This window comes from Oncorhynchus keta, chromosome 14 (genome assembly GCF_023373465.1).
Source record: "Oncorhynchus keta strain PuntledgeMale-10-30-2019 chromosome 14, Oket_V2, whole genome shotgun sequence".
NCBI classification, from domain to species: Eukaryota; Metazoa; Chordata; class Actinopteri; order Salmoniformes; family Salmonidae; genus Oncorhynchus; species Oncorhynchus keta.
Genome location: NC_068434.1, coordinates 33,583,747 through 33,604,529, shown reverse-complemented (window position 1 = coordinate 33,604,529; position 20,783 = coordinate 33,583,747). Strand labels below are relative to the sequence as shown.

General features: G+C 50.1%; 1 protein-coding gene across 4 annotated transcripts in view; it reads left to right on the top strand.

Moving 5' to 3' along the window:
- Positions 1-20,783, top strand: part of LOC118394065 (oxysterol-binding protein 2-like) — an 89,036-nt gene that overhangs the window by 20,303 nt on the left and 47,950 nt on the right. The window contains exons 1-2 of one of the 4 annotated variants that reach the window (XM_052461566.1): positions 6,672-6,850; positions 9,406-9,596. The exons of 2 other annotated variants lie outside the window; for them this stretch is intronic. In XM_052461566.1, the coding sequence (XP_052317526.1) occupies positions 9,506-9,596 (91 nt within the window). In that variant the 5' untranslated portion in view covers positions 6,672-6,850; positions 9,406-9,505. Of the gene's footprint in view, positions 1-6,671; positions 6,855-9,405; positions 9,597-20,783 lie in introns of those variants that run through there. One more of the 4 variants, XM_052461567.1, reaches the window with a different exon arrangement.

The window sequence follows — 20,783 nt, the reverse complement described above, 5'->3', positions numbered from 1 at the left end:
GTTGATCCACTCGACCCTGGGGTAGATTGATACAGAGGGAGGCGAGATGGTGTTGTGGATCAGTTTGTGTTGAGCTTTTATAATGTCCTTGAGACAGCCTTTCCTTTTAGAAGAGCAGTGTGCTAGACAGTTAGCCAGATGCCCACTCAGACTCAGGAAATTCATAGTGAACCAGGACTGCGGAGAGGGCCAATGCCAGTACTGAGGAGAGGGCCAATGCCAGTACTGAGGAGAGGGCCAATGCCAGTACTGAGGAGAGGGCCAATGCCAGTACTGAGGAGAGGGCCAATGCCAGTAGTGAGGAGAGGGCCAATGCCAGTAGTGAGGAGAGGGCCAATGCCAGTAGTGAGGAGAGGGCCAATGCCAGTACTGAGGAGAGGGCCAATGCCAGTACTGAGGAGAGGGCCAATGCCAGTACTGGGGAGAGGGCCAATGCCAGTACTGGGGAGAGGGCCAATGCCAGTACTGAGGAGAGGGCCAATGCCAGTACTGAGGAGAGGGCCAATGCCAGTACTAAGGAGAGGGCCACTGCCAGTACTGAGGAGAGGGCCACTGCCAGTACTGAGGAGAGGGCCAATGCCAGTACTGAGGAGAGGGCCAATGCCAGTAGTGAGGAGAGGGCCAATGCCAGTAGTGAGGAGAGGGCCAATGCCAGTAGTGAGGAGAGGGCCAATGCCACTACTGAGGAGAGGGCCATTGCCAGTACTGAGGAGAGGGCCAATGCCAGTACTGAGGAGAAGGCCAATGCCAGTACTGGGGAGAGGGCCAATGCCAGTACTGGGGAGAGGGCCAATGCCAGTATTGGGGAGAGGGCCAATGCCAGTACTGAGGAGAGGGCCAATGTCAGTACTGAGGAGAGGGCCAATGTCAGTACTGAGGAGAGGGCCAATGCCAGTACTGAGGAGAGGGCCAATGCCAGTACTGAGGAGAGGGCCAATGCCAGTACTGAGGAGAGGGCCAATGCCAGTACTGAGGAGAGGGCCAATGCCAGTACTGAGGAGAGGGCCAATGCCAGTACTGAGGAGAGGGCCAATGCCAGTACTGAGGAGAGGGCCAATGCCAGTACTGAGAAGAGGGCCAATGCCAGTACTGGGGAGAGGACCAATGCCAGTACTGAGGAGAGGGCCAATGCCAGTACGGAGGAGAGGGCCAATGCCAGTACGGAGGAGAGGGCCAATGCCAGTACTGAGGAGAGGGCCAATGCCAGTACTGAGGAGAGGGCCAATGCTAGTACTGAGGAGAGGGCCAATGCCAGTACTGGGGAGAGGACCAATGCCAGTACTGAGGAGAGGGCCAATGCCAGTACTGAGGAGAGGGCCAATGCCAGTACGGAGGAGAGGGCCAATGCCAGTACGGAGGAGAGGGCCAATGCCAGTACGGAGGAGAGGGCCAATGCCAGTACTTAGGAGAGGGCCAATGCCAGTACTGAGGAGAGGGCCAATGCCAGTACTGAGGACAGGGCCAATGCCAGTACTGGGGAGAGGGCCAATGCCAGTACTGAGGAGAGGGCCAATGACAGTACTGAGGAGAGGGCCAATGCCAGTACTGAGGAGAGGGCCAATGCCAGTACTGAGGAGAGGGCCAATGCCAGTACTGAGGAGAGGGCCAATGCCAGTACTGAGGAGAGGGCCAATGCCAGTACTGAGGAGAGGGCCAATGCCAGTACTGAGGAGAGGGCCAATGCCAGTACTGGGGAGAGGACCAATGCCAGTACTGAGGAGAGGGCCAATGCCAGTACGGAGGAGAGGGCCAATGCCAGTACGGAGGAGAGGGCCAATGCCAGTACGGAGGACAGGGCCAATGCCAGTACTGAGGAGAGGGCCAATGCCAGTACTGAGGAGAGGGCCAATGCTAGTACTGGGGAGAGGGCCAATGCCAGTACTGGGGAGAGGACCAATGCCAGTACTGAGGAGAGGGCCAATGCCAGTACGGAGGAGAGGGCCAATGCCAGTACTTAGGAGAGGGCCAATGCCAGTACGGAGGAGAGGGCCAATGCCAGTACTGAGGAGAGGGCCAATGCCAGTACTGAGGACAGGGCCAATGCCAGTACTGAGGACAGGGCCAATGCCAGTACTGAGGACAGGGCCAATGCCAGTACTGAGGACAGGGCCAATGCCAGTACTGAGGAGAGGGCCAATGCCAGTACTGGGGAGAGGGCCAATGCCAGTACTGAGGAGAGGGCCAATGCCAGTACTGAGGAGAGGGCCAATGCCAGTACTGAGGAGAGGGCCAATGCCAGTACTGAGGAGAGGGCCAATGCCAGTACTGAGGAGAGGGCCAATGCCAGTACTGAGGAGAGGGCCAATGCCAGTACTGAGGAGAGGGCCAATGCCAGTACTGAGGAGAGGGCCAATGCCAGTACTGAGGAGAGGGCCAATGCCAGTACTGAGGAGAGGGCCAATGCCAGTACTGAGGAGAGGACCAATGCCAATACTGGGGAGAGGGCCAATGTCAGTACTGGGGAGAGGGCCAATGCCAGTACTGAGGACAGGGCCAATGCCAGTACTGAGGAGAGGGCCAATGCCAGTACTGAGGAGAGGGCCAATGCCAGTACTGAGGAGAGGGCCAATGCCAGTACTGAGGAGAGGGCCAATGCCAGTACTGGGGAGAGGGCCAATGCCAGTACTGGGGAGAGGGCCAATGCCAGTACTGGGGAGAGGGCCAATGCCAGTACTGGGGAGAGGGCCAATGCCAGTACTGAGGAGAGGGCCAATGCCAGTACTGAGGAGAGGGCCAATGCCAGTACTGAGGAGAGGGCCAATGCCAGTACTGAGGAGAGGGCCAATGCCAGTACTGAGGAGAGGGCCAATGCCAGTACTGAGGAGAGGGCCAATGCCAGTACTGAGGAGAGGGCCAATGCCAGTACTGAGGAGAGGGCCAATGCCAGTACTGGGGACAGGACCAATGCCAGTACTGGGGAGAGGGCCAATGCCAGTACTGAGGAGAGGGCCAATGCCAGTACTGAGGAGAGGGCCAATGCCAGTAGTGAGGACAGTGGGCCAATGCCAGTACTGAGGAGAGGGCCAATGCCAGTACTGAGGAGAGGGCCAATGCCAGTAGTGAGGACAGTGGGCCAATGCCAGTAGTGAGGAGAGGGCCAATGCCAGTAGTGAGGAGAGGGCCAATGCCAGTACTGAGGAGAGGGCCAATGCCAGTACTGAGGAGAGGGCCAATGCCAGTACTGAGGAGAGGGCCAATGCCAGTAGTGAGGACAGTGGGCCAATGCCAGTACTGAGGAGAGGGCCAATGCCAGTACTGAGGAGAGGGCCAATGCCAGTACTGAGGAGAGGGCCAATGCCAGTACTGAGGAGAGGGCCAATGCCAGTACTGAGGACAGTGGGCCAATGCCAGTAGGTGAAGGGTGCCCTTCATAGCACTAAATGGGATATTGTAGCCTGTGTTGAGTATGGTAGATGTTTATCTCCTCGGGGGACTATGCAGTAGAGCTGGGACGATAAACCGGAAATTATCGATACCGACCATTTATCGACTAATATCGATAATAATGATACGTAGCCTCAAGGAGGAATGTAAGGTTTAAAATGTAAAAAAGCCTCCTAATATGGGCTATTGCTAATGGAACAATAATACCCCCCTTACCTTTAAATGAGCCATGAACACAACCAGTCATGTTTTCAACTGATTGTCAAACAAATCACTTAAAAAACAAAGTTACTTTTGCACTTTCATTCAAAATAATTCCAGCACCTGAACAGTGCACTATGCACCCGCCAACTTACCTTACATGCCATACTCTTTTTGGCCACACAGCATCAGATCCAGATCAACCTGCAGCAGCACCTGTGTTTTTAAAAGATTCTTTCTTTCTCTGCTTCAATGCTGCAGCTTAATTTCAATTGTCACGTTTCCAATCATATCACAAGAAAGTGGAGAATGGGGGTGCCTTAAGCGGAGACATTATATAAAAGCATAATACTGTGTGTGTGTGTGTTGTGTGTGTGTGTGTGTGTGTGTAAGCATGCAACGTGTGTGCGTGTTTGGATAGTTCTCTCCCCAACTCCCATACGCCTCACTGCCTCTAGAAGGATGAGTTAACACAAAGACCTGAGGGCCACAGAGACACACACAACCATGGAGGAGTACATGTACTGACTCAGTGTGTGGGAATGAGTAACGGTCTGAGAGAGAGAGTTGTTTATCAACGGTAAATTCAAGACGTGTCAGGTGAAAGTATTAGGTCATTAGGTGCTCTAAGAACGTCATGTTGTGTGTCTGACTCTACAGGGCAGGAATGTTTTCTTCCTTCACACACCTCTCTCTGTGTCCCAGTGCTGCTGTTTGTCACCTCCTCTCCATCTCCTGCCAATCTCCTGAGGGGGAAGGAGCTACTGCTTAAATACACCACACAAACACACACAAAACACACCAAAACACACACACACACACACACACAAAACACACCACAACACACACACACGCACACACACAAAACACACCAAAACACACACACACCACCACACACACACCACCACCACCACACACACACGCCTACCTCCAATAGTGTGTGTGGATCCATATACCATTGAGCTATGATCATGGACAGACTCACAGGACCACAGTAGCTCCTAACTGAAGTCAATTTAGCTGAAGTCAATTCCTCTTTTCCACTTGATTAATCTGTAATTACTGACAGAGCTGCTTTTCTTTCTTCATTAACGGAGTCATGTTTGCCGTGGTTGAACAGCACTAATCCTCTAGAGGTACAACTGGCTGTTACGGCTAATAAATCTCTGTGTTATGTAAGCAGCCAGCAGGGGACAGTGTTTCTCCTCATACAGCCCCAACTCAATGCATTTCTCATTTGGTTTGTTAACCAATATGAATTCAATGAGAAATACAGTAAAGAAAATGTGTAGTAAAACAATGATAAACCAGTTTAAATAAAACATGTAGGAGAAATTGGGCAGAATAGCAGTGGTTCATGGTAAATGGAATATTGCTATATTATAAAGGTGGTTCGAGCCCTGAATGCTGATCGGCTGACAGCCGTGGTATATCAGACATTATAAACTGAGTGTTTCCAGCCCTGAATGCTGATCGGCTGACATCCGTGGTATATCAGACATTATAAACTGAGTGTTTCCAGCCCTGAATGCTGATCGGCTGACAGCCGTGGTATATCAGACATTATAAACTGAGTGTTTCCAGCCCTGAATGCTGATTGGCTGACAGCCGTGGTATATCAGACCGTATACCACGGGTATGTCAAAACATTTTATTTGCACTGCTCTAATTACGTTGGTAACCAGTTTATAATAGCAATAAGGCACCTCTGGGGTTTGTGGTATATGGCCAATATACCACGGCTAAGGGCTGTGTCCAGGCAGTCTGCATTGCGTCGTGAATAAGAACAGCCTTTAGCCGTGGTATATTGGCCATATAGATTAAATATATGGTATAATACTGTGTTAAATGGAAATTCCGAGCAGAGCTGTGACATTAGAGCAGCTCCTGGCCAGGTGTCTTCCTTCCTGTGTCTTTCCATGCAGCTCCTTCAGTCCTCTCCTCACTGCTGGATTAGAGTTGCTGTATTAGACTAATGGAGGAGCTGCCGGGAGGAGACAATCGATTGGCCTGGTTTAGGTGGAGGGGAACAGGAACAGGAACAGTCAGGTGACAGACACACAGAGGAGGCTCTCCCTCCATGGATGCCTCCCAAATGGCACCCTATTCCCTATAGTTCCCATATAGGTCTCTGGTAAAAATAGTGTACTATATTAAAATGTGTGCTCCATGTGTGCTCTGTCCAGCTCAATGTGGGAACAGAGTTATGTGCCTCTCAGTGGATCACAGTGAAGGCCATGGCAATGCATTGATCTGACTGGCTAAACGGAGAGGCTCGATACACTATGTCGATACACTATGTCGATATGCTATGTCGATACACTATGTCGATACGCTATGTCGATCAATACTGGACACAAGTCTAGGCTGTGGTGCTGTTGCTGTTGTGTGTGATTTTTTTCTCTCCATTTGGTGATGTGTGTGAGCATTTGTTTTTTTGCAGTTGCCGGTGTGTGAGAGATATAAGCTGGTGGAGTTAGTGAGTGATTGATGTATTGAAGCTGGTGGCTGAACTTTATGGGATGACTCTGTCCCTACCTCCCATGGCTATCACTGTCCACACCGCTGTTTATCTACACCCCTTGTCTGTTAAAACGGTCCCATGAGATGCGAAGCATCCATCCACGCCACCCTCCCCCCCTTTCACATACTCCCATAGTCCCACCATCTCTATGCTCACTCCCTCCCTACCTCGCACCACAGTACAGTAGGCTACTTCCCTCTTTCTCCCTTCTTGCTTTCATCTCCTCTCCCCCATCCCACCCACTGAGGAGGCTGGGTGGGGGGTAGAAGTGTATGGTAATTCTCTGTCCATGGTCCTGAAACGTAGAACGTATCGAAGGGATCAGTATTGGGATTGATTAGGAAAGCCTGTGGGAACATGCCTCACTGGTTACCTCTGCTTTACCCCTCCCCCTCTCTCTTCCTCCCTTTCCCTCCTCTCTTCACTCCCTCCCCGGTCGTCTCCCTGCTTTCTTTCCCCACAATCGCTCTTTCACTCTCCCTCCCTCCCTCCCTCTCTGTTTGTCTTGTTTGCTCTCTCTCTCTCTCTCTCTCCCACTCTCGTTCTTTCTCGGTAAGTGGTTTACTGGGAATCTCACTCCGAGGCGCTCAGTCCTGAATGGAATCACCTTCTTATGCCTTTTCCAAATTATGTTCCGTACATCTTCCCAATTATCCCATTCCTAAATAATTCCTTTCTCCCGCATGGACTGGACTGGACAGAGAAAAAGGCAAGAGCAGGAATTCAAGCACATTTAAACCTGTGAGTAAGTATAGCTTTCTCTTCATTCAACTCAAGCTCAGAGGGATAAAGGCTTGAGGAATAGTTGGGGTTAGTTGTTCATTTGTGTAAGAGTGCTGAGTACTGCTGCTATTCAACTGTCTCAACCTGCACAGGCTTCATTCATACACTAAACGAATGAACCTGAGTTCTGCTGCCAGTTTTTGTTACGATGTTGAAATGACAGAAAAATTAGTTGCGCCAAAACTCCAGTAGTTTTCCTTATAACTCAAATCAAAGTTTACTCGTCACATACACAGTTTACAACAGCTATAAAAGATGCAGTGAAATGCTAAACTTGTTCTCCATCTTTTTAAATGGTGAGACAACGTGCTTTTAACACTTGTATTCCTATGACTGATCAGAGCTAGTTTTCTCATGGCTCTCTCTTGTCCATATGCAGCAGACATGGGGAACAATATGTTTGGAATGTCGTATCATAGTATCGAAATGCAATACATAGACTCGTGAGATCGCAAGACATATTGAATCGGCACATAAGTATTGTGATAATAACATATTGTGAGGTCCCTGGCAATTCCCAGGGAATTAGTACCAGCTAGTACCAGCTAGCATGTTTGTCTCCTTGGAAGCTGTGGGAACGTACGTTTTTGGTATCCCATTGGTTCTGGGAACAAAGCCATACGTTTCCTGACCCGTAAAACTGAATGTTTTTTTAACATTATGAGAACGTACATTTTTAGGTTGCAGGAAGATTGTGAGAACATTTGACTATAGTTCCCTGAAAGTTTTATTAACATTCTGAGAACATGTTTCAATAAAACATCTAATATCACTGCTAGCGAAGTTGAACTGTTTTGAACTCCAAGCACATTCTTTGAATGTTAATAATCTTTTATTGTGGTTCTTATGGGAAGTTTTCTTAATGATCTGAGAACATGACTTTAAATAGAACCACGATGTTATGCTGAAGTACTGAAATTCCCACAGTAGAATGTTGTTTCTTAACAGTCTCTGAACATTCTGAGAACATGAATTTAAATAGAATCACAAGGAAACCTGTAGGAAATGTTATGCTGAAGTGCTAAAATTCCCACCTAAGAAACATATGGTTCTCAGAATGTTGTGTGCTATCTGGGTATCCTGCACCATTCCCAGAATGTTGTGGAAAGGTTGTATGCAAAATAACCATAGGACAACCATGCTCTCACCAAGCTCTAAGAAACATATGGTTCTCAGAACGTTATGTGCTAGCTAGCTTGTGTGTGTGTATGTATGTAAATGAGAGAAGAACAATTAACATACATTTGATCAATATCTGTGTTTGATTGTTGTGTGTATTGTGCTCCATTTTGTAACCCAGTGCTTTATTTCAGCTTGTTTCATAAGTGTGTGTGTATCAGTATGATTATGTTGTGTCTAATCCGTTTAGTTTTAGGTTTGTAGGCTTGGGCAGAGACACACACACCGGCATGTGTGTGGATCCATGCTTGGAAACGTGGGTGTTTTGTATGCTGGAATAGTGGCCTCCCTGTTTTCACTGATCTCTTGGGACAACTGCATGCCTCACCACCACACCTCACCCCCTCTCTTTCTCTCCGCCTTTTCCTGTTCTCAGCTGTCTCAGTGCTGTAGGGAGGGTGTCTGTCTGTGAGTTTGAAGCTGTGCTGTCACATACTGAGTCTGACCTTTCTGAACCAACACATTCCCCAGAAGAAAGCACAGAACTCCCGGACCCACTGCACTGACATGCCAACCTCTCGCTCTCTCTCTCTCTCTCTCTCTCTCTCTCTATTACCTCCTCCCTGACCTCACTCTCCCATCTCTCTCTCCATCACCTCCACCCTGACTTCACTCTCCCATCACCTCCACCCTGACCTCACTCTCCCATCACCTCCTCCCTGACCTCACTCTCCCATCGCTCTCTCTATCACCTCCTCCCTGACCTCACTCTCCCATCACCTCCTCCCTGACCTCACTCTCCCATCTCTCTCTATCACCTCCTCCCTGACTTCACTCTCCCATCTCTCTCTCTATCACCTCCTCCCTGACTTCACTCTCCCATCACCTCCACCCTGACCTCACTCTCCCATCACCTCCTCCCTGACCTCACTCTCCCATCGCTCTCTCTATCACCTCCTCCCTGACCTCACTCTCCCATCACCTCCTCCCTGACCTCACTCTCCCATCTCTCTCTCCATCACCTCCACCCTGACTTCACTCTCCCATCACCTCCACCCTGACCTCACTCTCCCATCACCTCCTCCCTGACCTCACTCTCCCATCTCTCTCTCTATCACCTCCTCCCTGACCTCTCTCTCCATTTTTCTCTCTCCTCCCTCGCTTCCCTCTTTCTTTCCTAACCCCCTCCCTCCAACCCTCCCCTCTTTCCAGTCTATCGACACTTCCATCTTTCTCTCACCCTCTGCTCTTTCTCCCACTTGCATTCTTTCCAATACAGTACTTCTCTTTCCCTCTCCTGCTCAATATCTCTGTTTTTCACCCCCCCCCTCTCTCTCTCTCTCTCTCTCTCTCTCTCTCTCTCTCTCTCGCACTCTCTTTCCTATCCCATTCAGAGGTGACACAGGGAAGACAGTGTCCCAGATATTTAGCACCAGTGGTTTGAATGGTCTTTAAATATGCCCCATCGGGGGAAAGAGCTGCTTGGACTGGAGAATGATGGCATTCCAGTCCCTCCCTTATCACGTAGGCTGTCACTGTATTCGTTGTCTGAAGAAGAGGAATCATCGGACCAAAGCGCAGCGTGGTAAGTGTTCATGCTTTCTTAATTAAAACTGAACACTATAACAAAATAACAAAGGGAAATAACCGAAACCATCCTGAAAGGTGCAAAACACTAAACAGAAATGAACTACCCACAAACACCCAGTGGGAAAAAGCTACCTAAGTATGGTTCCCAGTCAGAGACAACGATAGACAGCTGTCCCTGATTGAGAACCATACCCGGCCAAAACAAAGAAATACATAAACATAGAAAAAGGAACATAGGATGCCCACCCAAATCACACCCTGACCAAACCAAAATAGAGACATAAAAAGCTCTAAGGTCAGGGCGTGACAGTATCCCCCCCCAAAGGTGCAGACTCCGGCCGCAAAACTTGAACCTATAGGGTAGGGTCTGGGTGGACATTTCTCCGTGGTGGCGGCTCTGGTGAGGGACGTAGACCCTGCTCCACCTCTGGCTTGGCCCACTTAGGTGGCGCCTCTAGAGCGGGGACCCTCGCTGCTGACCCCAGACTGGGGACCCTTGTAGAGAGCCTCGGACTGAAGGGCGCCCCTGGAAGCTCCGGACTGGCGGGCGACACTGGAGGCTCTGGACTGGAGGGTGACTCTGGAGGGAGGAGACGCAGAGACAGCCTGGTGCGTGGGGCTGCCACAGGGCCCACCAGGCTGGGGAGACCTACAGGAGGCCTGGTGCTTGGAGGAGGCACCAGATGAACCGGGCTGTGGAGGAGCACTGGAGCTCTGGTGCGCAGCCTTGGCACCACTCCTCCAGGATGAATGCCCACTTTAGCCCGCCCCCTCCAGAGTGCAGGCACAGGTCGAACCGGGCTGTGGGGGAGCACTGGAGATCTGGTGCTTAACACTCGCACCTCTCCATTAGGCTCAATGCCCACATTCGTGCAGGCATAGGACGAACTGAACCCTGCCAGTGCCCCCGAGACACAGTACACAGAGCCGGCGCAGGATACCCTGGGCCGAAACTGCGCACCGGAGACCAATCTCCCCATGTGCCCCCCCATTTTTTTTGGGGGGGGGGGCTGCCTCTCGTGCCTGCTGCGCTGCCTCGCCTTATATCGCCGCCTCTCAGCTTTAGCTGCCTCTAGTTCTTCCTTTGGGCGGCGATATTCCCCAGCCTGTCTCCAGGGTCCCTGTCCGTCCAATATCTCCTCCCGAGTCCAGAAGTCCTCTGCTCCTCGTTACCACGCTGCTTGGTCCGTTTGTGGTGGATAGTTCTATCACAGTATTCGTCATCTGAAGAAGAGGAATCATCGGACCAAAGCGCAGCGTGGTAAGTGTTCATGCTTTCTTAATTAAAACTGAACACTATAACAAAATAACAAAGGGAAATAACCGAAACAGTCCTGAAAGGTGCAACACACTAAACAGAAATGAACTACCCACAAAAACCCTGTGGGAAAAAGCTACTTAAGTATGGTTCACAATCAGAGACAACGATAGACAGCTGTCCCTGATTGAGAACCATACCCGGCCAAAACAAAGTTATCTAAGCATTGTGCGTTCTGTGTGCTGTGTATCAGTCTTACTGAATAAGACAACCACAACCAATCTATGGTTTAATGGCTCCGGTAACTATGTTAATCACTGCACAAACTGCCAGGGAACAATGTGTGTATTTGTTTAGGCACAGTAACGTTACAGAATTCAGTACACTGGTGATATTGTGTGGGGCTTTTCTGTACTGGGATTAGTGTCTTCTGTATGGATTGAGGGTGTCCAAACAGGATCTGTATGCTGCTGCATGAAAGACAAATCCATTGGGATGCAGAATGAGGGTTTTGTGTCCCAGCCAAAACACACACACACACGCACACACGCACACACATATATATACTTATTCACCTTGGAGAAGAGGATTCTCAGTTTCTGGTGGGAAGAAGTGTTTTTTTTATCTTAAAACAGTTCAACTTCTAAACTCCTTAAACTGTGACAGACAGTTGTTGTTTTTGGGTATTCTGATTTGCTCCAGTTTCCTTCCTAATTGGATTGCTGTCCCGTGGTTTATCTAGATCAGTTGTCATCTGCAGCTGATTACCCCCCCCCTCTACCCTCAGCAGCCTAGGAGCATGTGTTACACACTGGAACTGTGCATGCTTTAATCAGTGCAGATCACTGTGGCAGTTCACTGTGGCAGTTCACTGTGGCAGTTCACTGCCACGCTCAATTGGATGATGAGAAGGGAGTGCGGCTGATAGGGAAAAAGGTCGGTGTGTGTACTTGCGTGTATTTAATGTTCATGTGAAAATTATATAGTCTTGTTTGCCTCGTTTGGTAAGTGCGGTTATGTGAAATTGCCTAGAGTTTAACAGCTTTTCTTTGTAAAATAACACATTTTGAGTGCTGTGCTGCAGATCTGAGTGAGTTTACCGGTCCAGTTCACATTTATTCCCCTTGACTTTTCATCCTGTCATCTACTACAGTCCCCCCTGCCAGGTCCTTCATTATCATGGCAGGCCAGTGGCAGGGCCTGGAGCAGGCAGCGTACCCTGACCCACCTGGCAAGGGGACGGGACAGGGAGACATGGGGACGGAGGCGGGGGACGGGGGCAGGGGTGGGAGTCTGTAGGGTTCCCAAAGCGCCTCTCCTTTGTCTCCGTGGTTGGGGGCTCTGACGCTCTGTCTATCTCTGTGATTTAAGACACATCATAATGTTTCAGGTCCCTGATGTTGAAGTCTGTCTTGAGTCTTTGTCTTGTGTATTCTCATGTTCAGTAAGATCAGACAGTTGCCTATCCTGCCAGTTAGTTATTTGCTTTAAGTTACTCAGTGATTCTCTGTTTGGGTGGCTGACGATCAGCTATGCCAGTTGGGTGTTGTGCCAAGGCTGGCATTCTGGGGCTGGGGGCCATGGAGGGGTTTGATACTGATGGGAACAGCACCTTCAAATGGCACCCTGTTTCCTATATAGTGCGCTACTTTTGACCAGGGCCCATTGGCTTTGGACAAAAGTTGTGCACCATGTAGGGATTAGGGTGCCATTAGGACACAGCTGAAAGCAGCTTCATAAGGCCTGCTTTCCTTCCCCCTCACCAGAAGAGGGAAAACCTGGCACCAGGCTGACAGTGTAGACAAGGACCTGTTCTGTCCTTCTTTCTGTCACCTCTCCTCGCTTTCCCATAGTCCTTTCTGCTAACTGTCCTACTTCCTGGAGTCATTGTAGTACTTTTTTTTCTCAGTGGGCTGCGTGTGCTTGTGTGTTTCTCAGTGTGCTGTGTGCTTGTGTGTTTCTCAGTGTGCTGTGTGTGCTTGTGTGTTTCTCAGTGTGCTTGTGTGTTTCTCAGTGTGCTGTGTGTGCTTGTGTGTTTCTCAGTGTGCTTGTGTGTTTCTCAGTATGCTGTGTGTGCTTGTGTGTTTCTCAGTGTGCTTGTGTGTTTCTCAGTGGGCTTGTGTGTTTCTCAGTGTGCTGTGTGGGCTTGTGTGTTTCTCAGTGGGCTTGTGTGTTTCTCAGTGTGCTGTGTGTGCTTGTGTGTTTCTCAGTGTGCTTGTGTGTTTCTCAGTGTGCTGTGTGTGCTTGTGTGTTTCTCAGTGTGCTTGTGTGTTTCTCAGTGTGCTGTGTGTGCTTGTGTGTTTCTCAGTGTGCTTGTGTGTTTCTCAGTGTGCTGTGTGTGCTTGTGTGTTTCTCAGTGTGCTGTGTGTGCTTGTGTGTTTCTCAGTGTGCTTGTGTGTTTCTCAGTGTGCTGTGTGTGCTTGTGTGTTTCTCAGTGTGCTTGTGTGTTTCTCAGTGTGCTGTGTGTGCTTGTGTGTTTCTCAGTGTGCTTGTGTGTTTCTCAGTGGGCTTGTGTGTTTCTCAGTGGGCTTGTGTGTTTCTCAGTGTGCTATGTGTGCTTGTGTGTTTCTCAGTGGGCTTGTGTGTTTCTCAGTGTGCTGTGTGTGCTTGTGTGTTTCTCAGTGGGCTTGTGTGTTTCTCAGTGGGCTTGTGTGTTTCTCAGTGTGCTGTGTGGGCTTGTGTGTTTCTCAGTGGGCTGTGTGTGCTTGTGTGTTTCTCAGTGTGCTGTGTGTGCTTGTGTGTTTCTCAGTATGCTGTGTGGGCTTGTGTGTTTCTCAGTGGGCTTGTGTGTTTCTCAGTGTGATGTGTGGGCTTGTGTGTTTCTCAGTATGCTGTGTGGGCTTGTGTGTTTCTCAGTGTGCTGTGTGTGCTTGTGTGTTTCTCAGTATGCTGTGTGGGCTTGTGTGTTTCTCAGTATGCTGTGTGGGCTTGTGTGTTTCTCAGTATGCTGTGTGGGCTTGTGTGTTTCTCAGTGGGCTTGTGTGTTTCTCAGTGTGCTGAGTGGGCTTGTGTGTTTCTCAGTATGCTGTGTGTTTCTCAGTGTGCTGTGTGTGCTTGTGTGGTTCTCAGTGTGCTTGTGTGTTTCTCAGTGTGCTGTGTGTGCTTGTGTGTTTCTCAGTGTGCTGTGTGTGCTTGTGTGTTTCTCAGTGTGCTGTGTGTGCTTGTGTGTTTCTCAGTGTGCTGTGTGTGCTTGTGTGTTTCTCAGTGTGCTGTGTGGGCTTGTGTGTTTCTCAGTGTGCTGTGTGTGCTTGTGTGTTTCTCAGTATGCTGTGTGTGCTTGTGTGTTTCTCAGTATGCTGTGTGTGCTTGTGTGTTTCTCAGTGTGCTGTGTGTGCTTGTGTGTTTCTCAGTGTGCTGTGTGTGTTTCTCAGTGTGCTGTGTGTGCTTGTGTGTTTCTCAGTGTGCTTGTGTGTTTCTCAGTATGCTGTGTGTGCTTGTGTGTTTCTCAGTATGCTGTGTGTGCTTGTGTGTTTCTCAGTGTGCTGTGTGTGCTTGTGTGTTTCTCAGTATGCTGTATGTGCTTGTGTGTTTCTCAGTATGCTGTGTGTGCTTGTGTGTTTCTCAGTGTGCTGTGTGTGCTTGTGTGTTTCTCAGTGTGCTGTGTGTGCTTGTGTGTTTCTCAGTGTGCTGTGTGTGCTTGTGTGTTTCTCAGTGTGCTTGTGTGTTTCTCAGTGTGCTGTGTGTGCTTGTGTGTTTCTCAGTGTGCTGTGTGGGCTTGTGTGTTTCTCAGTATGCTGTGTGGGCTTGTGTGTTTCTCAGTGTGCTGTGTGGGCTTGTGTGTTTCTCAGTGTGCTGTGTGTGCTTGTGTGTTTCTCAGTGTGCTGTGTGGGCTTGTGTGTTTCTCAGTGTGCTGTGTGGGCTTGTGTGTTTCTCAGTATGCTGCGTGGGCTTGTGTGTTTCTCAGTGTGCTGTGTGGGCTTGTGTGTTTCTCAGTATGCTGTGTGTGCTTGTGTGTTTCTCAGTGTGCTGTGTGTGCTTGTGTGTTTCTCAGTATGCTGTGTGTGCTTGTGTGTTTCTCAGTGTGCTGTGTGTGCTTGTGTGTTTCTCAGTGTGCTGTGTGGGCTTGTGTGTTTCTCAGTGTGCTGTGTGTGCTTGTGTGTTTCTCAGTATGCTGTGTGTGCTTGTGTGTTTCTCAGTGTGCTGTGTGTGCTTGTGTGTTTCTCAGTGTGCTGTGTGTGCTTGTGTGTTTCTCAGTGTGCTGTGTGTGCTTGTGTGTTTCTCAGTGTGCTGTGTGGGCTTGTGTGTTTCTCAGTATGCTGTGTGTGCTTGTGTGTTTCTCAGTGTGCTGTGTGTGCTTGTGTGTTTCTCAGTGTGCTGTGTGTGCTTGTGTGTTTCTCAGTGTGCTGTGTGTGCTTGTGTGTTTCTCAGTGTGCTGTGTGGGCTTGTGTGTTTCTCAGTGTGCTGTGTGTGCTTGTGTGTTTCTGTGTTTGAGTGTGTGTGTGTGCATTTGTATGTGCGCTATGCGTATTCAGTAGTTGCTAGCTGGGATGACTCATGGTCCCAGTGTATTGACTGGCAGCTGTACTTGCGATGTGCTGCAAGGGGCATAAATATGAAGTGTTTTGTCAGCCTGTAATTGCCAGATCATCAAGTCGATACATTCCACCCTGCAATAAAGCGACGCCAGGCTCAGGCAGGAAGCAGTCACTCTCTGCTCCAACATGGTTAATTAAAGATTCTCAACTTCCTTGTGATGACTGGCTTATTATCGCCATAGGAGGAGATCAGCCAATAGGGAGAGGGCAGGTGGAATGGAGATCTTATTTCAGAGGTAATCATGACTGTCATTTCAGCATCAATCGAAAAAAGAACATAAAGAAGATTTTTTTAAATGCGAAAAGGTTCATTTGGCTGCCATCACCATAACTACTGTCCTCTTTAAAATTGGCCATCGCCCACAGAAAGTTTCCTCCATAATTGCACATTTCTTGTTAAAACATTGCTCCCTTTTTGTCAGAGAAAAATGTTAACCCCTTTGGAACTGAGACACTTCGGTGGGTCTAAAACTAATGAGCACCAAGTATTTGATGTGATTGGGGCTGTGAGGAGAAATGTCTGGGTTTTATTTCCAAACTCAGTAATTGGACTAATGAGAATGTTATTTAACAAAGTTTAAATGTCCTCACTTCGGTTAGTCTGTTTCAGACCGACTGATCTAGAATGCTGTGTTCTCTGCTCTCTTGTCTGGTTTACATCACCAGGGTTCTGGCGGGGGTGAATAGGGCGTAGCTATGCCGAGGGTTGCAAATCTGCAGGTGATTTACCAAAGTGACCAGAATCTTCAGTAATTTTGGTAATTAACAGAAAATCTATGGCAATCTATGGTAACGTTGGTCATTTATACTTTAATAAAACATCCATATATAGTATTAATTTTATAGTATTCACCTGCCACCAGCTTGATGACAAAACATTGACAACAAATACATATTGACATAGTAAAATAAAACAAATATATATATTTCATGCTGAGACCCTCATATTAAACACCAATGATATTCCCTAAGTTGATGGTTTATATTTCAGATAATGTTTTACAGCTTTGTCATCCTATTTTTTATTTTAAAATCTTCTTATTTAATTATTTCATAGATGTTACATGTGATATGGCCAGAGAGAACGCGTGAGATAATTACAGACACCTGTGATAAACTGAAGTACCTAGAATGGCCACTAGTTGTCTTGTGATAGATTACATAAAATCCTTGAAAGATACCAAAATTCTAGTAATTTACTGGTAAACTTTGAAAGTTTCCACCTTTGCAACCCTAGCTACACCCCATTGGACTGGATGTGTTTACAGTAGGCTGACAGTAGGGTAATGCAGTATGACAACAGTGATAGTAAAGCCTAATTATGTTATTTCGTTGCAGTGTGTAGGCTGCTGTCTATTTAAGCAATGAGGCACGAGGGGGTGTGATATATGGCCAATATACCACGGCTAAGGGCTATTCTTACGCACGATGCATTGCGGAGTGCCTGGACACAACCCTTAGCCGTGGTATATTGGCCATATACCACAAACCCCCAGGGTGCCTGTTTTGCCATTATAAACTGGTTACCAACGTAATTAGAGCAGCAAAAATATTTTGTCATACCCCTTGTATACGGTCTGATATACCACGGCCGCCAGCCAATCAGCATTGAGGGCTCGAACCATCCAGTTTATAATGACCTATAAGTGACCTGACTAAAGAGATTGATCACAGGGTTGGTTGAGTTGATACAGTGTGTGTGCTTCTGCTTATTCTGTCTGCTGGATCCTACTGTAGTGACGATGCATCATGCATGACATTCAGAGACCATTGGTACTGTGAAGTTATCTCACACATCCAAAGACACACACCAGTGGAACCAATTTTAGCTATAGCTTTGCATTGTAACCCTCTGTTAAAGGAGATCGTTAATTATTAAGGTCAAGTGTGATGTTAATGGAGGTAGCTGGCTTTCCTCCCTGTCCTCGTGGTACAAGCCTCAGGACATGTGCGTTCTGCACACCAGATATAGGGACAGGGAGAGGGGTTACAGGGACAGGGAGAGGGGTTACAGGGACAGGGAGGGGGGTTACAGGGACAGGGAGAGGGGTTACAGGGACAGGGAGGGGGTTACAGGGACAGGGAGAGGGGTTACAGGGACAGGGAGAGGGGTTACAGGGACAGGGAGAGGGGTTACAGGGACAGGGAGAGGGGTTACAGGGACAGGGAGAGGGTTACAGGGACAGGGAGAGGGGTTACAGGGACAGGGAGGGGGTTACAGGGACAGGGAGAGGGGTTACAGGGACAGGGAGAGGGGTTACAGGGACAGGGAGAGGGGTTACAGGGACAGGGAGAGGGGTTACAGGGACAGGGAGAGGGGTTACAGGGACAGGGAGAGGGGTTACAGGGACAGGGAGAGGGCTTACAGGGAGGGGGGTTACAGGGACAGGGAGAGGGGTTACAGGGACAGGGAGAGGGCTTACAGGGACAGGGAGGGGGGTTACAGGGACAGGGACAGGGCTTACAGGGACAGGGAGAGGGGTTACAGGGACAGGGAGAGGGGATACAGGGACAGGGCTTACAGGGACAGGGAGAGGGCTTACAGGGACAGGGAGAGGGGTTACAGGGACAGGGAGAGGGGATACAGGGACAGGGAGAGGGGTTACAGGGACAGGGAGAGGGCTTACAGGGACAGGGAGCGGGGTTACAGGGACAGGGAGGGGTTACAGGGAGAGGGAGAGGGGTTACAGGGACAGGGAGAGGGCTTACAGGGACAGGGAGAGGGGTTACAGGGACAGGGAGAGGGATAGGGGTTACAGGGACAGGGAGAGGGCTTACAGGGACAGGGAGAGGGGTTACAGAGACAGGGAGAGGGGTTACAGGGAGAGGGAGAGGGGTTATAGGGAGATGATGTGTGAGATAATCCCTCTCCCTCTCCCTCTCTCTCCCTGTCCCTGTAACCCCTCTCCCTGTCCCTGTAACCCCTCTCCCTGTCCCTATAACCCCTCTCCCTGTCCCTGTAACCCCTCTCCCTGTCCCTATAACCCCTCTCCTGTCCCCCTGTAACCCCCTCCCTGTCCCTGTAACCCCTCTCCCTGTCCCTGTAAGCCCTGTCCCTGTCCCTGTAACCCCTGTCCCTCTCCCTATAACCCCTCTCCCTGTCCCTGTAAGCCCTGTCCCCTCTCCCTGTCCCTGTAACCCCTCTCCTGTCCCTGTAACCCCTGTCCCTGTAACCCCTCTCCCTGTCCCTATAACCCCTCTCCCTCTCCCTGTCCCTGTAACCCCTCTCCCTGTCCCTGTAACCCCTCTCCCTGTCCCTGTAACCCCTGTCCCCTGTAACCCCTGTCCCTGTAACCCCTCTCCCTGTCCCTGTAACCCCTCTCCCTGTCCCTGTAACCCCTCTCCCTGTCCCTATAACCCCTCTCCCTGTCCCTATAACCCCTCTCCCTGTCCCTATAACCCCTCTCCCTGTCCCTATAACCCCTCTCCCTGTCCCTGTAACTCCTGTCCCTGTAACCCCTGTCCCTATAACCCCTCTCCCTGTCCCTGTAACCCCTCTCCATGTCCCTGTAACCCCTCTCCCTGTCCCTATCCCTGTCCCTGTAACCCCTCTCCCTGTCCCTGTAACCCCTCTCCCTGTCCCTATAACCCCTCTCCCTGTCCCTATAACCCCTCTCCCTGTCCCTATAACCCCTCTCCCTGTCCCTATAACCCCTCTCCCTGTACCTGTAACTCCTGTCCCTGTAACCCCTGTCCCTGTAACCCCTCTCCTGTCCCTATAACCCCTCTCCCTGTCCCTATAACCCCTGTCCCTGTAACCCCTCTCCCTGTACCTGTAACTCCTGTCCCTATAACCCCTGACCCTATAACCCCTCTCTCTGTACCTGTAACTCCTGTCCCTGTAACCCCTCTCTCTGTACCTGTAACTCCTGTCCCTGTAACCCCTGTCCCTGTAACCCCTGTCCCTGTAACCCCTCTCCCTGTAACCCCTCTCCTGTCCCTATAACCCCTCTCCTTACCCCTGTAACCCCTCTCCCTCTCCCTGTCCAGGGTCCTCCCCATAGAATGTAAGAGGGGTGCTGCACCACCTTGTGGACTGGCTGCACCACTTTGTAAAAACAAAGGACATGTTTTAAGAAATGTATATTTGAACTTTAATTTGTTATCATTTAAGGCGAGGCACCACACCCTAATATAGTATATTTAGTTCTAGATTACAGGAAATGGTAGTTACAGGTGTTCTCAGCAGCACCACCTTGTTAAAGAAGAGAACCCTGCTGTCCCTTTACCCCCTCTCCACCTGTCTGTCCCTGTCCCTACACTACCTCCATGTCCCTATACCCACTCTCCTTGTCCCTGTCCCTACACCCCTCTCCCTGTCCATCTCCATGTCCCTATACCCACTCTTCCTGTCCATCTCCATGTCCCTACACCCCTCTCCCTGTCCCTACACCACCTCTCCCTGTCCATCTCCATGTCCCTATACCCACTCTCCCTGTTTCTACACCCCTCTCCCTGTCCATCTCCATGTCCCTATAGCCACTCTCCCTGTCCCTCTCCCTGTCCATCTCCATCTCCAGGTCCCTACACCCCCTCTCCCTGTCCATCTCCATGTCCCTATAGCCACTCTCCCTGTCCCTGTCCCTACACCCCTCTCCCTGTCCATCTCCAGGTCCCTACACCCCCTCTCCCTGTCCATCTCCATGTCCCTATACCCACTCTTCCTGTTCCTACACCCCTCTCCCTGTCCATCTCCATGTCCCTACACTACCTCTCCCTGTCTATCTCCATGTCCCTATACCCACTCTCCCTGTTCCTACACCCCCTCTCCCTGTCCATCTCCATCTCCATGTCCCTACACTACCTCTCCCTGTCCATCTCCATGTCCCTATAGCCACTCTCCCTGTCCCTGTCCCTACACTACCTCTCCCTGTCCATCTCCAAGTCCCTATACCCACTCTCCTTGTCCCTGTCCCTACACCCCTCTCCCTGTCCATCTCCATGTCCCTATACCCACTCTTCCTGTTCCTACACCCCCTCTCCCTGTCCATCTCCCTGTCCCTACACCACCTCTCCTGGTCCATCTCCATGTCCCTATAGCCACTCTCCCTGTCCCTCTCCCTGTCCATCTCCATCTCCAGGTCCCTACACCCCCTCTCCCTGTCCATCTCCTTGTCCCTATAGCCACTGTCCCTACACCCCTCTCCCTGTCCATCTCCAGGTCCCTACACCCCCTCTCCCTGTCCATCTCCATGTCCCTATACCCACCCTCCCTGTTCATACACCCCCTCTGCCTGTCCATCTCCATGTCCCTATAGCCACTCTCCCTGTCCCTGTCCCTACACCCCTCTCCCTGTCCATCTCCAGGTCCCTACACCCCCTCTCCCTGTCCATCTCCATGTCCCTATACCCACTCTTCCTGTTCCCTACACCCCTCCCTTCTCCTGTC